Genomic DNA, 22,288 nt, shown 5'->3' on the forward strand with positions numbered 1-22,288 from the left:
TCTGCCTTAGTTGCATACAGATTCCTGCCTACCTCCTTTCTAACTAGAAATGGCTGCAGGGATAAAGTGACGGGTTGAGGGACCCAATGCTACACTGAGGGAGACATTAGGCAGATTGTGGTCAGAGTCACCTGGCCACTAGATCTCTTATTTCTAAATCATCTCAAGTGCTTAAGGTATTAAGTAGAGGAAAATTACTCTGTTATAAAATAGACAGCGATAAGGAAGGTCATTTTACCTGAAAAAACATCTGGGAAAATGAAACACTGTTAGTTATTCTAAGAATTTTAAAAAAAGCCTTGTTTTTATCTAAATAATGATGGAATACATGTCATTGCTTAATGTCCCTCCAGAGTGACACTTCAAGTTGGTTGTCCCATTTCTGTGATCTTATAGACCCTGCCTATGGTCTTGTCACAGCATTCTTCGATTGTCTTTACTGGCCAGCCTATGTTAGTCAGCTCTGGGAGGATGCAGAGTAAATATGGAATGCTAGTGAATTAGAGCCCCCCAAATAATTAAAGACTGTTTAGCTCTTAACAATCATATTTATTTAATAAAACCAACATTTACTTGTTAGGAACACTATTATATGAAACCAGAGTTTTATTTTCAATTCAAAGAATTCCTGGCCCTATCCTCTCATAGTTGTTGACTGGTCTCCAGAAATCATCAAGGCTTTATACGCAAACACACAAACACAGTTACAAATACACAAACTCATTATTGGCATTATTCATCCAGAGGGCAGACAGCAAATGACTCTCTAATGGCCCATCATCCATAACAATTTGCAAAATAATACCTGTCAGAATTTTATTTATATTGTTTACCAAGATCAAGAGAAGGGTTTTGCAAAACAACTGGTATATATCCCAAGAATTAAGACTACAAAAATCATCTGAGCAATGAAGTACTTTTAGAACCAGCAAACAGAATCAAACAGAGATTTTTTTGGTTGGGGGAAGAATAAAGGTCATTTTTAACATGTTGGTAAATTTAGTTGAAATAATGCAAATTTGGCAGACTCCAAAATAATCTTTGAAAACTCTTTAAACTGTAAATGGAAAGATTTTCCCCCAAACAGCCCATTCACAGTACTTACAGCACTGAAGTTAGCAAAATTGCTGGGGTCAGCCTCTTTATTGGTAGTGGTAGTAGTAGTAGAAGAAGAAGAAGAAGTGAATGGATCACAAAACATATCAGGATCTTTTTCTTTGGGGCTATCATTGCCTGGGAAAGGCTGAAATGGATCATTCAGTTTAAAGGGATCAGAAGAATCCAATTTGTTGATGGGTCTTTTCCCTGGATCAAAATCATTACAATTAACTCAACCAGCAAATATGGCAAACACAAACACACAAGAACATGAACACAGGGAGCATTAAAGAGCTGGGGGTGGGGAATGGGGGTCAGTACCTCAAACACATTCTTAATATGGTCTTAAACTATCACAACCAACACTCTGTCCTCAAATCTTCACACACAACCTCTCAAATACATTCTAGCTCTATGTAGCTAAATGGAAAAATAGCAAAGAAGGGGGGAAATGGGCCGGGAATCTTATCTGCCCAGAGAGTTGACCTTCTCTTCTCCAAAGCAGCATGTCCCCAAGAAAAGAGAGAGGAATGGACAAAACAGCAGGAGAATGACAAAGAATAATGACAAAAATGGCCTCTGCTGTGATAACCTCTGCCTGATACAGTTATCCACTAGTGGCAGGAAGGGCAAATGAGCTTTGAAAAATGTTAATATTCTTCTGATTTTTCTCTGGATCTATATGTAACACCTGGGAGCATGAAATTAAAAACTACCTTGGTAAAGCCCACCTTTTTCTTGCTATTACAATATTTCAAACTGAAGAATAAAGAGAATGCTTTGAAGCCCAGGCCCTAAATCTTTGTGGCTGCTGATCAACTAAATCTTTTACCAAACAGCATACTGTTGCTCATTAATTCAGCACCATTTTCAAACAAGTTTTCTAATTTTAAAGACTTAAACTCAGTACTTCCTGAAGAAAGGATAATAAGAACAGGTGTTAAAATATCCTCAAGTGTATAGATTTTCCTAAAGATGTGTTAAGCTGGTAAAAGCAATCATAACAACAGATTCTTTCTGGCACTGTAGCAGCTTACAAAAGGTGTTCACATCTCATATCTCAAAGGATCCTTCCACAATCCTGTGAAGGTAGGCAACATTAGAATTAATGCCACCATCTAATAGCTCAGATAGCTGAGGTTCAGACATATGAAGTTACACACTCAAGATCACAGAGCTAATCAGAGAATATCCAGAATTAGAACCCAGATCTTTAAGCTGCAGTTCAACAAACCATCCTTCTTTCCTTGATTTTTCTACAGTGATATATACTCACTTTGCTGAAGTCTTAGATTTAGTTACAGCACTAGTATATTAGTTTACTTAGGATTTTAAAAATAACCTCACTATTGGCACCTTACCGGTATAAAACTTAAATGAGCAAATTAACTATCATTTTTTTAAAATATATTCTGACAACCTTACTCTCTAGTGATATATGATACAGGCTACTTTTCCTTAAAAGATAAAAATAACTTGATCACCTGATTTTTCAACAGGTAGTTGGGTATTAACAATTTTATTTGCAATTCTTTAAATCAAAGAAGAAAAAAAAAAAATCTGCCCAAGAAATACCATAGGGAGGCTGTTATGAAAAGGCAAGAATAATATTCTAGAACTACTGAGGCTGAAAATTTAACACGGAATGATATATGATTAAAACAATAATGTACCAGATGCGTCTTCTCACAAGTAGCACTACAACTATTCAGGGGATTGCCTTTTTACCACTTCTCATGAACTTTATTATCTTCATCAAAAACAAACAAACAAAACCCCTTTCTTTTCTATAGTGCTAAACAAAACAAAAAAAATAAGAATAGTAAGAATTTGTTTCTAGACCAAAAACATCACTTTTATAAAATAAAGGAGTCTCTTATTAAGTCAAGTAAAATAATATTTTCCTCCAAGAAAAACAATACTTTCTTTTAAAATTCTGATACCAAAAAGCTGAATTCCGGATACCAAAAAGGCCATATATTCTCACATTAAAGGACTTAAGGAAGACTTCACATTTAGCAGGAAAAAGAAAGGGACTTAGAATTAATCTTCGCTTATAGAAATTTATTAAAATACCAAAGCGCAGGAAACTGTTGTTCAAATGGTAATCAATGAGCTTCCAAAAAGTAAGAGATTTCGTTGGTACTCTCCTTTTTTCATTTACTGCCTCTCTAAAATGATTTAAAGAGAAATTAGCTCTTGCTAGAAAAATAGTTCATGACAGTTACACAGGCTGGCTTCTTAGGCACATATCTGTAATTCTGCATTAAGGTCAGAACAGATGATAGCAGCAGGCTTCTGCTGTGTTTTCAGACTTGTTTTGTTTAAGGCCCTTTATATAAAGTCTACAAATAAGGCCCACACAATACTTTTCAGAAAGAAAAAGGAAGTAGTTGATTTAGGAAAGGTATCAACTCTCATACCAGGTGGTGGTGGGCAGGGTCTTGTTGGAGTTCCAATCTTTGGTGGCAGTGCTGGGGGTACACCTTCATTTTTGATGGATGTTTCCTCAAGCATATTTTTTGTAATGACCGTATTGCTGATGGAGCTTGATGTAGCTGAACTAAAAGGATCTTCATTGTTGACCTTTGTTTGAAAAGAAATTACTCATGATTATATATACTATGCCAACCAAACTGTACGTGGTAATGGAGGATTTGGAAGAGTGATCTTCAGTATTACGCAGCTTTATTGATTTCAATTCTGAGAGCACTAACATTTTAACCTTTGCATTCAGAACCAAAATGGAAAAAGTTTTTTAACTGTTCTATATGAGTAGTGATAATAACATCACTACTTATTAAGAGCAACAGATCATGCCAAAACAAGCCAACTCTGGATTAAAGGTTTATCAAGATTCAGGTGATACAAAACCACTGAGGCCCTTTATAAAGGGACTAATATATTTTTCCTCAAGTGAATATCTGATCCAAATGATAAAGGAAAAAATACCTATTCCACACTTGCCAATGCACTTAAATATAGGAAAGATTTAATACTAAAGTCAAAGAAAATGGCATCTTAAAAAACATTAAAGACAACCTGAAAGTCAATTTTTTTTTAAAGCAAACTGATCCCATGGCATAAGTCTTATTGTGGGTCTGAAGACCTGGCCTCTCTAATACATGGAGTAATGAAAGATTCACTTTTCTGTAATGAATCGGATATTACACTTTAGGCCAGTGTTTCTCTAAAGAAGCACGCTGACACTTTGGGCTGGATATAGCTCTGTGTTGTGGCGCTGGACAGGGTGTTGCAGGGTGTTGCACAACATCCCTGGTCTCTATCCACTAGATATGAACAGCCCTCCTCCTCAGCTGTGACAACCGAAAATGTCTCTAGACATTGCCAAATGTTTCCTGAGGGGTGGGGGTGGGGGGAATAACACCCAGTTGAGAACCAATGATAGAGACAATGTGACATATACTCTAATTTTACTCCTTTGGCCTGAATCAATCCTAGGGCTACATTGGAAAATAGGTAATGGACATATAGTGCTGGGCTATTAATTATCTTAATACTAACCTTAACAGTCTCAGAACATAAAATCAAGCAACCAGTACAGAGAGGATGGAATGAATGCCCAGATTTTACAGCTATTGACCCAGACAGTCAACAGGGGAAAAATGTAGTTCAATTGGAAGAAACATGTTTAAAGAGACAGAAGACTCTTAAAGTTGTTGAGCAAACGTGCCAGTAGAAAATTATAATTATCTGTACCATCACCATTGTCTCTGTGCACAGAAATGTCTACTTTGATTACATCTTATATTTCATTTCTGTCTGAAATCAATGTTTGCTGTGCCTTACTGAAATCAAGTTGCAATCTCTGTGAGGGTCAGGTTATAAAATCGAAAGGAAGGATCACTCCTTTGGTGGAAACACAGTATATTTTACTTTCCTACTAATTACTGCAGATTACCTTTGACAATGTGCTGAAGTCAGCAAATCCATCTTCAAATGATTCATTTCCAAAAACAGAAGCAAAGGGGTCTGTGGCTAAAATGAATAAAGAAAATCAATGCAATAGGACAGAAAGACATCAAATTTCATGTCCTCTTTTGGTTAGCAACATTCACAAATGAAAAATATCTAATCCCAAATATTAGTCCCTGAATTTAAGTCCACAAAGACAGTTTAGCACACTGATGAATGACTTAAGAATCAAAAACAGGTGAACTAACTCTAGGTAAAGTGTTTAAGGCTTTGGAATACACGTCAAATAATATAGCTCCCATGTGCTTAAACTATTTCTAATAAAGACATCATGAAGTAAAAAAAACTACACACCATTAATTCCACATTTCACACACACCCTTCAAGGTCCATTTCAAATACTACCATATCCACAAAGCCTAGAATAACCTAGGTGTCTCTAATTCACACAGCAAGAAGTGATTTCTTCCTTCTTTGTGGCACTGACAGCATTCTAGTTTGTATTATGGTTATCTGTGATTGATACATCACCCCTACTAGATTGTAAGGTCCTTAAAAACAAGGAATAACACTTATCCAATAAAGAACGAATGGTCAAAAAAGATTCATTGGCCATATATAAAATTGAAGAAAATAAGAAGATAGAGTTCCTACGTCTGAAAAGCTCATAGTATAGTGACAGACATATACACAAACAATAATAAAATAATCTTAAATGAGCTATTAGAGAGGTATAAAAAACCTGTCATAGAAGCCATTAACTGGGAGAATCGGGAAAAGCATCAAATAGGCCATTACATTTGACCTAGGTCTTTTAAATAAGGGATGGAGTCTGCTGAATAGATGGAGGTGGGGGAAAGAAATCTATTCCAGGCAGAGGAACAGTAATTGCAAAAGCAGTATTTAATCCCTGCTCCACAGGCATGAGAAGTTATCTGTTCCATCACAGTGCACTTAACAAACAGATTAACATTTTCAGCTGGAACAAACTGACTGACTTTGAGATAGGCTTTGTCTGTTCAGGCATAAAGGCTACCAATAAGGTCAAAGAATATTTATAGGAATTGCTGCTTGATATAAGAAAGCAGAAAGAAACAAAGGAAGAAGAAAGTGAATCTCAAAAGTGAGGGTAAGACAGAGGAAAGAGGCACAGAAAAATGCTCCTTGTTCTTCCTTAACTCATCTTTACATCAAATCAGTTTTAGGACAAAGTGTGCTCACCCACTCATTTAAATGTGTAAAGTGTGCCCTTACCTCTAACAGTGAGTACACGATCGACATAAACAGAAGAGGGGCAAGGAAGATATACATTATCTTTGTCTTGTCACCAAGCCAGTCATGAGGTGGGTAGAAGCACAGAGAAAATCAGTCCTTTAGGGACACACCAATAACTCTGAACCTGAAGAGGATGTTGAGAGTCCAGAGTTACAGGAAATCCTACAGCTTTAGCCATAAAAGATGGTTTTGTATTACTACATATCTGCTGCGTCCCACAGCCTCAGGCCCGGCCTAGTCACGGGTGCTGTTTCAGGCTTTCCCTTCTTTCTCCTCCTCTTCCTGTAATTCCTGATGCAGTGGCAGCTGAGGTACAGCCTGAGCAGGATGCAGACGCTCTCCTGATTGGTATAAGGGTAACGATGGAAAAGGAGTTGGGCTCATTTCACTTGACGGACTGAAAAATCTGCTTCATGCTTTTGCTCTGCCATGGTACCACAGCTTTTACAAGCAGTCATAATACATGTGACAACACTGCTGAGTTAGGTCAGGTTTGACTGAAATACTATGAAGTGTACATTGTGAAAGACATTAATAAAAAACATGACACTTGTATATGAAGAATATGCTATATGTAGGTTACTGGAGTTTTGTTTTTTTTTTTTTTTCTTTTTTTAAATTATTTATTTATTTATTTATTTATTTATTTATGACTGTGTTGAGTCTTTGTTTCTGTGCGAGGGCTTTCTCTAGTTGCAGCAAGTGGGGACCACTCTTCATCGCGGTGCACGGGCCTCTCACCATCGCGGCCTCTCTTGTTGCGGAGCACAGGCTCCAGCTGCGCAGGCTCAGTAATTGTGGCTCACGGGCCCAGTTGCTCCGTGGCATGTGGCATCTTCCCAGACCAGGGCTCGAACCCGTGTCCCCTGCATTGGCAGGCAGATTCTCAACCACTGCGCCACCAGGGAAGCCCTGGAGTTTTTTTTTAAACATCTTTATTGGAGTATAATTGCTTTACGATGGTGTGTTAGTTTCTGCTTTATGACAAAGTGAATCAGCTATACATATACATATATCCCCGTATCTCCTCGCTCGTGCGTCTCCCTCCCACCCTCCCTATCCCACCCCTCTAGGTGGTCACAAAGCTCATCTCCCTGTGCTATGTGGCTGCTTCCCACTAGCTATCTATTTTACATTTGGTAGTATATGTATGTCCATGCCACTCTCACTTTGTCCCAGCTTACCCTTCCCCCTCCCCGTGTCCTCAAGTCCATTCTCTATGTCTGCATCTTTATTCCTGTCCTGCCCTTAGGTTCTTCAGAACCTTTTTTTTTTTTTTAGATTCCACATAAATGTGTTAGCATACAGTATTTGTTTTTCTCTTTTTGACTTACTTCACTCTGTATGACAGACTCTAGGTCCATCCACCTCACTACAAATAACTCAATTTCATTTCTTTTTATAGCTGAGTAATATTCCATTGTATATATGTGCCACACCTTCTTTATCCATTCATCTGTCAATGGACACTTAGGTTGCTTCCATGTCCTGGTTACTGTACATAGAGCTGCAAAGAACATTGTGGTACCTGACTCTTTTTGAATTATGGTTTTCTCAGGGTATATGCCCAGTAGTGGGACTGCTGGGTCGTATGGTAGTTCTATTTTTAGTTTTTTAAGGAACCTCCATACTGTTCTCCATAGTGGCTGTATCAATTTACATTCCCACCAACAGTGCAAGACAGTGCCCTTTTCTCCACACCCTCTCCAGCATTTATTGTTTGTAGATTTTTTGATGATGGCCATTCTGACTGGTGTGAGGTGATACCTCATTGCAATTTTGATTTGCATTTCTCTAATGATTACTGATGTTGAACATCCTTTCATGTGTTTGCTGGCAACCTGTATATCTTCTTTGGAGAAATGTCTATTTAGGTCTTCTGCCCATTTTTGGATTGGGTTGTTTGTTTTTTTGATATTGAGCTGCATGAGCTGCTTGTATATTTTGAAGATTAATCCTTTGTCCGTTGATTCGTTTGCAAACATTTTCTCCCATTCTGAGGGTTGTTTTTTCATCTTGTTTATGATTTCCTTTGCTGTGCAAAAGCTTTTAAGTTTCATTAGGTCCCATTTGTTTATATTTCTTTTTATTTCCATTTCTCTAGGAGGTGGGTCAAAAAGGATCTTGCTGTGATTTATGTCATAGAGTGTTCTGCCTATGTTTTCCTCTAAAAGTTTTATAGTGTCTGGCCTTACATTTAGGTCTTCAATCCATTTTGAGTTTATTTTTGTGTATGGTGTTAGGGAGTGTTCTAATTTCATACTTTTACATGTAGCTGTCCAGTTTTCCCAGCACCACTTATCAAAGAGGCTGTCTTTTCTCCATTGTATATTCTTGCCTCCTTTATCAAAAATAAGGTGACCATATGTGCGTGGGTTTATCTCTGGGCTTTCTATCCTGTTCCATTGATCTATATTTCTGTTTTTGTGCCAGTACCATACTGTCTTGATTACTGTAGCTTTATAGTATAGTCTGAAGTCTGGGAGCCTGATTCCTCCAGCTCCGTTTTTCTTTCTCAAGATTGCTTTGGTTATTCGGAGTCTTTTGTGTTTCCATACAAATTGTGAAATTTTTTGTTCTAGTTCTGTGAAAAATGCCATTGGTAGTTTCATAGGGATTGCACTGAATCTCTAGATTGCTTTGGACAGTACAGTTATTTTCACAATGTTGATTCTTCCAATCCAAGAACATGGTATTCTCTCTCCATCTGTTTGTATCATCTTTAATTTCTTTCATTAGTGTCTTATAGTTTTCTGCATACAGGTCTTTTGACTCCTAAGGTAGGTTTATTCCTAGGTATTTTATTCTTTTTGTTGCAATGGTAAATGGGAGTGTTTCCTCAATTTCGCTTTCAGATTTTTCATCATTAGTGTATAGGAATGCAAGAGATTTCTGTGTGTTAATTTTGTATCCTGCTACTTTACCACATTCAGTGATTAGCTCTAGTAGTTTTCTGGTAGCGTCTTTAGGATTCTCTATGTATAGTATCATGTCATCTGCAAACAGTGACAGCTTTACTTCTTCTTTTCTGATTTGGATTCCTTTTATTTCTTTTTCTTCTCTGATTGCCGTGGCTAAAACTCCCAAAACTACGTTGAATAATAGTGGTGAGAGTGGACAACTTTGTCTTGTTCCTGTACTTAGAGGAAATGGTTTCAGTTTTTCACCATTGAGAACGATGTTGTCTGTGGGTTTGTCATATATGGCCTTTATGATGTTGAGCTAAGTTCCCTCTATGCCTACTTTCTGGAGGGTTTTTATCATAAATGGGTGTTGAATTTTGTCAAAAGCTTTTTCTGCATGTATTGAGATGATCATATGGTATTTCTCCTTCAATTTGTTAATATGGTTTATCACACTGATTGATTTGCGTATATTGAAGAATCCTTGCATTCCTGTGATAAACCCCACTTGATCATGGTGTATGATCCTTTTAACGTGTTGTTGGATTCTGTTTGCTAGTATTTTGTTGAGGAGTTTTGCATCTATGTTCATCAGTGATATTGGCCTGTAGCTTTCTTTCTTTGAGACATCTTTGTCTGGTTTTGATATCATGGTGATGGTGGCCCCATAGAATGAGTTTGGGAGTGTTCTTACCTCTGCAATATTTTGGAAGAGTTTGAGAAGGATAGGTGTTACCTCTTCTCTAAATGTTTGATAGAATTCGCCTGTGGAGCCATCTGGTACTGGGCTTTTGTTTCTTGGAAGAGTTTTAATCACAGTCTCAATTTCAGTGCTTGTGATTAGTCTGTTTATATTTTCTATTTCTTCCTGGTTCAGTCTCGGAAGGTTGTGCTTTTCTAAGAATTTGTCCATTTCTTCCAGGTTGTCCATTTTATTGGCATAGAGTTGCTTGTAGTAATCTCTCATGATCCTTTGTATTTCTTCTGCAGTGTCAGTTGTTACTTCTCCTTTTTGTTTGTAATTCTATTGATTTGAGTCTTCTCCCTTTTTTTCTTGACGAGTCTGGCTAATGGTTTATCAATTTTGTTTATCTTCTCAAAGAACCAACTTTTAGTTTTATTGATCTTTGCTATTGTTTCCTTCATTTCTTTTTCATTTATTTCTGATCTGATCTTTATGATTTCTTTCCTTCTGATAACTTAGGGGTTTTTGTGTTCTTCTTTCTCTAATTGCTTTAGGTGTAAGGTTAGGTTGTTTAATTGAGATGCTTCTTTTTTCTTGAGGTAGGATTGTACTGCTATAAACTTTCCTCTTAGAACTGCTTTTGCTGCATTCCATAGGTTTTGGGTCGTCGTGTTTTCATTGTCATTCGTTTGTAGGTATTTTTTGATTTCCTCTTTGATTTCTTCAGTGAACTCTTGGTTATTTAGTAGCGTATTGTTTAGCCTCCATGTGCTTGTATTTTTTACAGACTTTTTCCTGTAATTGATAACTAGTCTCACAGCGTTGTGGTCAGAAAAGATACTTGATACAATTTCAATTTTCTTAAATTTACCAGGTTTGATTTGTGACCTATGATATGATCTATCCTGGAGAATGTTCCATGATCACTTGAGAAGAAAGTGTATTCTGTTGTTTTTGGATGGAATGTCCTATAAATATCAGTTAAGTCCATCTTGTCTAATGTGTCATTTAAAGCTTGTGTTTCCTTATTTAATTTCATATTGGATGATCTGTCCATTGGTGAAAGTGGGGTGTTAAAGTCCCCTACTATGATTGTGTTACTGTCGATTTCCCCTTTTATGGCTGTTAGCATTTGCCTTATGTATTGTGGTGCTCCTACGTTGGGTGCATAAATATTTACAATTGTTATATCTTCTTCTTGGATTGATCCCTTGATCATTAGGTAGTGTCCTTCTTTGTCTCTTGTACTAGTCTTTCTTTTAAAGTCTATTTTGTCTGATATGAGAATTGCTACTCCAGCTTTCTTCTGATTTCCATTTGCATGGAATATCTTTTCCCATCCCCTCACTTTCAGTCTGTATGTGTCCCTAGGTCTGAAGTGGGTCTCTTGTAGACAGCATATATACGGGTCTTGTTTTTGTATCCATTCAGCCAGTCTATGTGTTTTGGTTGGACCATTTAATCCATTTACATTTAAGGTAGTTATCGATATGTATGTTCCTATTCCCATTTTCTTAATTGGTTTGGGTTTGTTATTGTAGGTCTTTTCCTTCTCTTGTGTTTCCTGCCTAGAGAAGTTCCTTTAGCATTTGTTGTAAAGCTGGTTTGGTGGTTCTGAATTCTCTTAGCTTTTGCTTGTCTGTAAAGGTTTTAATTTCTCTGTCGAATCTGAATGAGATCCTTGCTGGGTAGAGTAATCTTGGTGGTAGCTTTTTCCCTTTCATCACTTTAAATATGTCCAGCCACTCCCTTCTGGCTTGCAGAGTTTCTGCTGAAAGATCAGCTGTTAACCTTATGGGGATTCCCTTGTATGTTATTTGTTGCTTTTCCCTTGCTGCTTTTAATATTTTTTCTTTGTATTTAATTTTTGATAGTTTGATTAATATGTGTCTTGGCATGTTTCTCCTTGGATTTATCCTGTGTGGGACTCTCTGCACTTCCTGGACTTGACTGACTATTGCCTTTCCCATATTAGGGAAGTTTTCAACTATAATGTCGTCCAATATTTTCTCAGTCCCTTTCTTTTTCTCTTCTTCTTCTGGGACCCCTATAATTCAAACGTTGGTGCGTTTAGTGTTGTCCCAGAGGTCTCTGAGTCTGTCCTCAATTCTTTTCATTCTTTTTTCTTTATTCGGCTCTACGGTAGTTACTTCCACTATTTTATCTTCCAGGTCACTTCTCCGTTCTTCTGCCTCAGTTATTCTGCTATTGATTCCTTCTAGAGAATTTTTAATTTCATTTATTTTGTGGTTCATCATTGTTTGTTTGCTCTGTAGTTCTCCTAGGTCCTTGTTAAACATTTCTTGTATTTATTTTCTCCATTCTGTGTCCAACATTTTGGATCCTCTTTACTATCATTACTCTGAATTCTTTTTCAGGTAGACTGCCTATTTGCTCTTCATTTGTTTGGTCTGGTGGGTTTTTACCTTGCTCCTTCATCTGGTGTGTGTTTCTCTGTCTTCTCATTTTGCTTAACTTACTGTGTTTGGGGTCTCCTTTTCACAGGCTGCAGGTTTGTAGTTCCTATTTGTTTTTGGTGTCTGCCCTCAGTGGCTAAGGTTGGTTCAGTGGGTTGTGTAGGCTTCCTGGTGGAGGGGACTGGTGCCTGTGTTCTGGTGGATGAGGCTGGATCTTGTCTTTCTGGTGGGCAGGACCATGTCCAGTGTGTGTTTTTGGGTGTCTGTGACCTTACTGTGATTTTAGGCTAATGGGTGGGGTTGCGTTCCTGTCTTGCTAGTTGTTTGGCATAGGGTGTCCAGCACTGTAGCTTGCTGATCGTTGAGTGGAGCTGGGTGTTAGTGTTGAGATGTAGATCTCTGGGAGAGCTTTCACCGTTTGATATTACGTGGAGCCGGGAGGTCTCTGGTGGACCAATGTCCTGAACTTGGCTCTCCCACCTAGAGGCACAGGTCTGACACCCGGCCGGAGCACGAAGACCCTGTCAGCCACACAGCTTTTGGGAAGTCTGCAGTCTTCTGCCAGCGTTCAGTAGGTGTTCTGTAGGAGTTGTTCCACATGTAGATGTATTTCTGGTGTATTTGTGGGGAGCAAGGTGATCTCCATGTCTTACTCCTCCGCCATCTTGAAGGTCTCCTTAGAGTTTTTCTATACGTCCTTCATCATAAGAAATGATCTATTCAGCATTGGTCCAAACACTGGGGAACGTATCCTAGATGAATGACAAAGCACTTTTGCCTAAATTGGGAAAATAAGACTTTGGAAAGAACTTTCTCAAATATTGATCACGGTTGATATGAAGCAGAGACTTGTCCAGAAACTGGAAGGACTCACTGATCATGAACTTGTTCACATTATGTCTGAGACACCTGCTGAGGAGTCCCAGAAATACCGGGAGAGGAACTCAGTAGGTGGCTTTCTTTTTCTTGAGGCACACAGGAGCCATGGGTCAGCAGAATCAGACTTTGAATGCAAAGGTAATCTGATTAGCACCCTCTTCTCCCCAAGAATAAAGGTAATGATCTTTTTGGAGATATACATAAAAGCATAATTTTAAAATATCATCTATAATCTGATTAGCAGAAATAATCCTGAGGAGAGGGGTTTGAGGAATGGGCAACGTGGATGAAGGGGTCAAGAGGCACAAACTGCCAGTCATAAAATAAATAAGTCATGGGTATGTAATGTACAGCATGGGGACTAAAGTTAGTAATATTGTATTGCAAACTTGAAAGTTGCTAAGAAAGTAAATCTTAAAAGTTCTCATCACAAGGAAAAAAATTTGTAACTTTGTATGGTGATAGATGGTAAATAGACTTATTGAGGTGATCATTTTGCAATGCACACAAATGTTGAATCATTATGTTGTACACCTGAAATTAACATAATGCTTGTCAATTACACTTCAATTTAAAAGAAAGGAAAGAAAGAAAGAGAGAGAAGGAAAGAAAGAACCCATACCAATATCTTAGCATACTTATTTTCCAGCTTTTTTCCCTGGTATTTTTTTCCTTATATATTTGAGATCATACTATGCTGACATGCTTTTTTGTGAGGTGTGAATGATAAAGCTACATTTTAGGCATATCACTTTTTACCCCTTTACCCTCATTTAATTCATAGCAATCATCATCCCTGACATGTTATATATTTGTTTACATAAGCTCTAAAAAAGACAGGAACTTTCTTCACTACTGTATCCTCAAGGTCAAGAACACTCATATTTGTTGAAAATATTAAAGGATAAAAAGGACAGAAACCATCTAGTTACTAAGGATATTCCAAACAGATACCATAACATTTCTTAGTACCACCAGCTGACCAACAAGGAATAACGGGAACCTTAAGGCTCACAAATAATCCCAAAGAACAGCTGTCTACCAGAGAATCCTGGGAGGAAGAAGAAAGCTTTTTTTCCTCCATGACCCATTCACAATCCATAAAATAATTAAGCTCAAGCTCACAGAAAACCTTCAAGAGATACACGTGAATCACAGTCATTAGTAAAGGATCTACTTTCTCAAGCTGGTCTTCAATTAGTTCACTCACTCACTGACCCACTAATCTATTCACATTTAGTAAGCATCTTTTATGTTCAAGCCTAGGTACTAGGGATTTAGGGGGAAATAAGACACAACATCTACCTTCAAGGAACTCATGATTTAACTGAGTGATATACATGTACACAACTGCTACACAGTAAGTGTTAAAGTTCAAAGAGAGTAAAGGAGAAATAACACCTAGATTTATATGGAAGGGGCAAAAAAGACTTTACAAAAAAGCTTTCACACTTTTACTTGTGGACAGAAAGGAGGTGGGAGGAGACAGAGATATACACTCACTATACCCAAATATACACCTGCTCATGCACACACATTTTTCCATTCAAAAATTAAGTGGCCTTGAAGAAACATTCATGACCTGTGGTTTGTGGAAATGGAGAAAATTAAAGAAGAAACATGAAAGAAAGCAGAGGCTAAGAACTGTAAAATATATGAACATCTGCATGCTTAGCCTGAGTCACTGCCTGTAAAAACGAAGACCTACTTGGCATTTTACTAATGCTGGTGTCAAAGATGCTCTGGGGACACCATGAGTTCCCTTCTATATCCTCAGAATGTTATAAAGCTTTAATTAAGAATTGGAGGGACTTCCCTGGCGGTCCAGAGGTTAATAAGACTCCTCGCTTCCACTGCAGGGGGTGTGGGTTCGATCCCTGGTCAGGGAACTAAGATCCTGCATGCCACACAGTGCAGCCAAAAAATTTTTAAAATAAAAAAAAAGAATTCTTCACATTCTTGATAGTCACCATCAATGCAATTTTCATTTGTACAGGTAGCTGGTAGCAAGTAACAGAAGATTATCAAAAAAAAAAAAAAAAAACAAGAATTGGAAAGATTCTGCATTTTCTCAGTTAGGAGTTAGTAAAATATTCCATGCAAAAAATTTTCTGGCACCAGAACTAATCTCATTTATAATGAAGCGTAAAAAGAACATTTACAAGTCAAAATAAAATATATGTAGAAACTGAGTGACCTGAATTTGCTTTCTTTAGTTTTCTTTATTAGTCTTGCAATGTGTCTATCACCAGGAGGAAATGCTAAAATAATTGAGACAAAATATTAAAAATATTTAACATCCTCCTATTACTATCATAACTACAATATTTTAGAGATAGGTGTAGAGTGATTGATTTTTAATAACAAAAATTTACCCTTATGTTTTTAATTTATTTTGAAAGCTTACAATTTTCCTATTCTGTGGGATTAATCTTTTTGCTGACTAAATTTCCCAGTGAAAAAGGACAGGGGTATAGAGGTGTGAGTAAGGAAGGTAAATGTCCTGTGTTTGTGGCCTTGGGTATGTCATGCCACCTCTCTGAGTCTCCGTGGTTTTCAGATGTTGAGAGTTTATGAACAAGTAAACTAAATAAATATGTTAAGAGCCTATATATAAGTTGGCGGAGAACACATATTTACCAACTTAACCATGAAAACTAAAAAAAAAAAAAAAAAGTCCAGCTTTCATTTGTCAAACAAAAAGAACTTTAAAAAACTAAAGAGAAGAGAAAACAATTGTAGACTAAAAGAATCCTTTCCAGGAAAAGAGCTGGCAACACAAACACACACACACACACACACACACTCACTCTCTCCCTCTCCCTTGTCTCTATGTCATTTGGAACTAATGAAGAGTATATTACAAGTAACTAGTCTGCATTTGGAAACCATTAAACTAAAAAGCAGTAGCAGCAATAACAACAACTACCATTTACTAAGACAGGAACCACAATAAATACTTTAACATACATTATCTCATTTACTCTACCCAACAAAGCCTGAGGTGTAATTATTAACCTCACTTTATAGTTTAGGAAACTGAGACTTAGAAAACCTAAGGAACTAGCAATGTTATCTGAGTAAGTTCAGGCAGCTGGACTCAAGCATCCATGTCCTATTGATGACAACTCCTCTCACGACTGTTTATGTTTCCATTGAATTCAAAATCTTATGACAATGTAGCAGATTTGAGACACATCATTTATTCATTTTTTCAGCAGTCAATCTCTAAGCCTTTGCTACGTCTCAAAAGTTCTGGGATGACTCGCAGGTCTCTGCCTGGGCAACTGAGTAGACGGTAGCACTATTAGCAGAGATGGGATATCCAGATGTTTAGTATTGTTTTACATTTCATAAGGTGGACAACTTTACTTTCAGACATATATCTCTGACACATTAAGTAAAAGACCATCAAATATATATATATACACACATATAATATAAATAATACAAATATAACAGACAATATATTTAAAAATATAAATAATATATGATATATAAATGTTTACAATATAAATAGCATATAATATATAAATATAAATAATAAAAAATTATATACATACCCACACACATATATTTGGAGCACAGGGCTAGTGACTTAGATTTGTGGTTAGTAATATGATCAAATGTTAACAAAGACAATTCTGGCAGTCATGCAAGATCAGCAGGTAAAGAGACTGGAGGCGACTTGATATCATAGTCCAGGTAAAACATGATGAGGACCCAAACAAAGCTGAGTATAATGAGGAACAGACAATCAGGGTCCAATTGCGGGTAAAAGAACAAGACTTGGCAATTTATTGGAGATGAGGAACAATAGAGAAAAAGTCTAGGACGATTGGCTGAGGGCCAATAATAGTGTCATTAGTACATAAAGTACAATGTAGAAGGAGGTAAAGCTTGGCTCTTTGTTATTGTTTATACTATACTTTGAAGGAGAGACTAATTGGAAAACTTTGTTATTGTTTATACTATACTTTGAAGGAGAGACTAATTGGAAAAGATGACTATTAACTTTAAGCATTGTTGAGCTTGACACCTAAGGAGAAATATCCAGCAGGCAACTTGAAACTACTGGAAGTTCAGGAGAGAGTTCAGGCATAGAGGACAAAATCTAGGAGTCATCAGGAAACAGGCTGTAGTTGAAGGCACAGAACCGGACACCACCACCACAGGAAGTGTGTATTTAGAGAGGAGCAGAAGGACCAGCCTAAATACGGGACTAAAAAGATAGCCTCGCTCTTCAGTTTTTTCTCCAGAACATTGAGATTATTCTCTTGCTCTTGTTCTGAATAAAAGGAGACATCTGTCCCAGATACCTCCTGGGAGCAAACTGGCCTGAGGGAACAGAGACCAGTGCAATATAGGGCAACAGGAAAATGTTTTAGAACATGCTAGATCAGCAGTTCTCAAAGTGTGGTCCACGTGCTCCAAAAGTCCCCCAAGACCCCTTAAGGGAGGTCTGTAAGGTCAAAACTATTTTCAGAATATGAAGATGTTATTTATCTTTCTCACTGTATTATCTGCAACAATGTTGCAAAACCAGTGGTGGGTTAAAAAAAAAAGTGGTGGGCGCTTTAGCGGGAATCAAGGCAGTAGCACCAAACTGTACTGGTTGGTAGCAACTGTACTGTTCACTATCACAAACTCACAAGGGGAAAAAAAGGCCAGTTGCACTTATGAACGTCTGTCCTTGATGAATCAATAAAAACTATTAATTTAAAATAAATTGTGACCCTTAGGTTCTTTTAAAAACTATGGAAGACAAAAGGAGAAATACACACAAGGCACTTCTGCTGAGTACCAAAGTATAAGCAGTTATCTGGAGGAAAAGCACTTACATGATGGTCTGAGAAACAAGGTGAACCAGCTGCTTTTTTCATGGAACACCATTTTTACTTGCAAGAAGTGACAGATAACAATGGCTATTCAGATTTAGGTATTGGGCAACACTTCTTCCTAAATAAAGTGAATCTGTCACTTTAAGGAAAACAACTGTATTTGTTGCAGATGATGAAAATTCAAGCTTTCAAGTAAAAACCGGAATCTTGGAAAGTTTTATCTGCCTCGTAAGCTTAACATTATACCAATACTTAAAAGACGCTCATGAGATGGATGGTGATATCAATAAAGATGACTTAAAAAACTATTTACAATGAAATGTGTCAACATTTGGAAGACATGCATAACTCAGTGAACCAATTCCAAATGACCAATGCATGTTACAAAATCATATATGGATAAAAAGTTCATTCAATGTGGAAGAAAGACTAATGGAGTTTAACATAACAGAGTATGAAAAGTTCATTGATAACAGTTTCATATTCCATATTGTAACTAACTTTGAACTTAAAATTTGTTGAATTTTGGTACAGTATCAAAGAAGAATATCCACAATTATCTGAAAAGGTTATTAAAATACTCGTCTCTTTTCCAGCTACGTATCTGTGTGAGGTAGATCTTCTTCATTTCACATGCTTCAAGCAAAACACATAGTGCAGCACACTGAATGCAGAAGTAGATATAAGGATTCAGCTGTCTTCCGTTAAGCCAGGCATTCAAAGAGCTTTGCCAAAATGTATAAACAATGCTATTCTTCTCACAGTTTTTTTTGGTTTGGAGTTATTTTTCTTGAAAAATATAATGTAATGGGCTTATTGTTTTTGTTTTTTAATGAATTAAAAAATTTTAATTTCTCAGTTTTAACTTCTAATATAGTAAAGACTGATCAATAAGACCCATATAAGCAAAAGCTCTTTGAGGGTCTTCATTTATTTTAAAAGGGGTCCTGAGACCAAAAAGCTTGATAATCTCCAAAGTCACTGCCTGTGTTTGCTTCAAAAAACCGACTTTTTTCCTAATTATTTTTTGTTGTTGTTGGAATAAGAGCCCAATAAGGTTGAAGTCTGAATTTTTCTCCCTCAACCCCAAAGAGTCCTTTTATAGACATTTTATAAGTTTCTTACTAAAATTCTTTCATCTATTTACCTAACATTTTTCATTTGTTTCCCCCATGCTCTCAGTATCCTTCATCAAATTCTGGGTTCCAAAGATACCTTAATTTTCTCATTTACATAGTAAATAAGTAAAGAGACAGGATAATATAGTGGAAAAATCAATCAACACGGATTCAGAAGTAAATTGGTATGTGGTCCTGGGGCTCAGCTTCCCTTCCGTATATCAAGAAATCAGACTAGATAATAGTTCTCAAACCTTAAATGGAATTCCAACATATAAGACAAGTAAGATGGATTTTAAGAGTTAACTCTAAATTCATTTTTTTTAAATTTATTTATTTTATTTACTTATTTTTGGCTGCGTTGGGTCTTCATTGCTGCATGCGGGCTTTGTCTAGTTCCAGCAAGCGGGGGCTGTTCTTCCTTGCGGTGCGCGGGCTTCTCATTGCGGTGTCTTCCCTTGTTGCAGAGCACGGGCTCTAAGCACTTGGGCTTCAGTAGTTGTGGCTCGTGGGCTCTAGAGCGCAGGCTCAGTAGTTGTGGCGCACGGGCTTAGATGCTCAACGGCATGTGGGATCTTCCCGGACCAGGGCTCGAACCCGTGTCCCCTGCATTGGCAGGTGGATTCGTAACAACTGTGCCACCAGGGGAGCCCTCTTAATTCATTTTTAAGTTCAAATTCATAACATTTATTTATCACAGCGACAATGAAGCAATTTTGATTAACACAAATGTTTAAAGTCAGGGATCAAACTTATTTCTGTACTTGGTTTTGGTTGCTCTATTTGAAAAACATAATTCATCCAAGAAAGTAGCTATAACATACAGTTTTGAACAACAGTCTTGTAATCTCAGGGTGGTTTAAATAAATGTTTATTCAGAGGTTTGCACAAAAACCACTTAACTTGATAGTTCTTTAAAGCACCAGTACATTCCAATATGTTAAAATCTGGTTTGTAACAGATATGAATGCATATACCTAATTAACTTGCAGTTTTTAAAAATTCAAAGACACTTAAAAAATAATGAAACTAGATCCTGCCAATTCCCTGAAGACCTCTCTGGAAGCTGGTTTCGTGGAAAATAATGTGAAAACTCTGGTCCATAGCATGTCTAAGGTTCCTTCTGCTCTAACAAAGGCAGTAATGTAAGTTTGAGAGAGAAAAAAATCTGTGGCATCACCCTACGCCAATTTTCATATTGTCAGAACTGGATGAGAAGATATAAGGCAGAGGCATGGTAACAAAGTGATTAACAGCATGAGCTCTGAAATAAGACATGGATTAGAAACTGAGCATTGCTACAGTTATTGTGATCTTGGGCAAACTGCTTGGTCAGAGTCTCATTTTCCTCATTATTAAAGTGAGAAAGAATAGCACCTGTCTCATATAACCATTTTAAAGATTAAATGAGAAAAATGCAAAAACAAAGTTTGGATGACCTTGTATATAGCTTTGAAAAAAAAACAGAAAGGGAAAGAACGTTCAGACCTCTGATATTTCTGAGTCTGTGGAAAGTCTGTATAACTCAGCCCGAGACGCCACTAACACGAAGCCCATTCAATTCTAAACAGTTTTAGTTCTAAGATCCTCATTCAAATCACGATGTCAGCCAGATCATCGGTGAGGAAGATACAGGCTCTCATTTTGTATGTAAAGATGGTTCAACATAGGAAAATCAACTAATGTAATACACCACATTAACAGAATGAAGGAAAAGAAACCCCACGTGATCATCTCAATTGATGCAGAAAAAGCATTTGACAAAATTCAAAATCCTTTCATGATAAAACACTGAGCAAACTAGGAAAAGAAGAAAACTACTTCAACATAATAAAGACCATATATGAAAAGCCAACACTGAACATCATACCAATGGTGAGAGATTGAAAGCTTTTTCTCTAAAATTTTTAACAAGACAAGGATGCTCACCTTCACCACTTCTATTCAACATAGAAATCCTAGCCAGAGCAATTAGGCAAGGGGGAAAAAAAAGGCATCCAAACTGGAAAGGAAGAAGTAAAATTATCTCTGTTTGCAGAAGACATGCTCTTACATACAGAAAACCCTAAAGATTCTACAAACAAACAAAAAACCTGTTTAGAATAAATAACTTGAGCAAGGTAGCAGGATACAAAATCAATGCACAAAAAATCAGTAGCATTTCCATATACTGATAATCTGAACAATCTGTAAAGGAAATTAAGAAAACAATGTCATTTACAATAGCATCAAAAAGAATAAAATACTTAGGAATTAGCCAAGGAGGACTTGTATACTGACAACTATAAAACATTCTGAAAGAATGTAGATACAGATAAATGGAAAAATGGCCCACATTCATGGATTGGAAGACTTCGTATTGTTAAGACATTAATACCATCCAAAGCAATCCATAGATTCAATGTAATCACTGTGAAAATTCCTATGACATTTGTTTGCAGAAATAGAAAATTCATCCTCAAATTCATATGGAATCTCACGGGACCCTGAATAGCAAACACATTCTTGAAGAAGAATAACAAAGTTACAGGTCTCAAACTTTCTGATTTCAAAACTTATTACAAAGCTATCATAATCAAAACAGTACTAGCCTTAAGACATTTAGGTCAATGGAACAGAACAGAGAGCCCAGAAATAAACCCATGTATGTATAGTCAAATGATTTTCTACAAATATGTCAAGACCACTCAGTGAGGAAAGGACAAGTGGTGTTGGGAACACTGGATATCCACATGAAAAAGAATGAAGTAAAACTAACTCAAAATGGATCAAAGACCTAAATGTAAGATCTAAAACTAAAAACTCTTAGAAGAAAACTTAAGTGAAAGCTTCACAACATTGGATTTAGCAATACTTTTCTTGGATAGGACATTAAAAGCACAGGCAACAAAAGAAAAAGTAGATAAACTGGACTACATCAAAATTAAAAAGTTTTGTGCACCAACAGACAGTATCAACAGAATGAAAAGGCAACCTACGATATGGGAGAAAACATTTGCAAATCATATGTCTCCTAAGGGGTTAATACCCAGAGTATATAAAGAACTCCTACAATGCAACAACAAAAAAGCAAACAACTGATTTTTAAAAATGTGCCAAGTACCTGAACAGACATTTCTTCAAAGATATACAAATG

At 36.9% G+C, this 22,288-nt stretch overlaps 1 protein-coding gene across 3 annotated transcripts in view; it reads right to left on the minus strand.

Annotated features, from left to right (window-relative positions):
* The window catches only part of EPS15 (epidermal growth factor receptor pathway substrate 15), a 164,774-nt gene that overhangs the window by 3,658 nt on the left and 138,828 nt on the right, over positions 1-22,288 (minus strand). For 2 of the 3 annotated variants that reach the window (XM_059922320.1, XM_059922319.1), the window contains exons 22-24: positions 5,021-5,097; positions 3,522-3,684; positions 1,106-1,305 (exon numbers count right to left, since the gene is read on the minus strand). In XM_059922320.1, the coding sequence (XP_059778303.1) occupies positions 1,106-1,305; positions 3,522-3,684; positions 5,021-5,097 (440 nt within the window). The remainder of the gene's footprint in view (positions 1-1,105; positions 1,306-3,521; positions 3,685-5,020; positions 5,098-22,288) is intronic. The other variant, XM_059922321.1, reaches the window with a different exon arrangement.

This window comes from Balaenoptera ricei, chromosome 1 (assembly GCF_028023285.1).
Source record: "Balaenoptera ricei isolate mBalRic1 chromosome 1, mBalRic1.hap2, whole genome shotgun sequence".
NCBI lineage: Eukaryota > Metazoa > Chordata > Mammalia > Artiodactyla > Balaenopteridae > Balaenoptera > Balaenoptera ricei.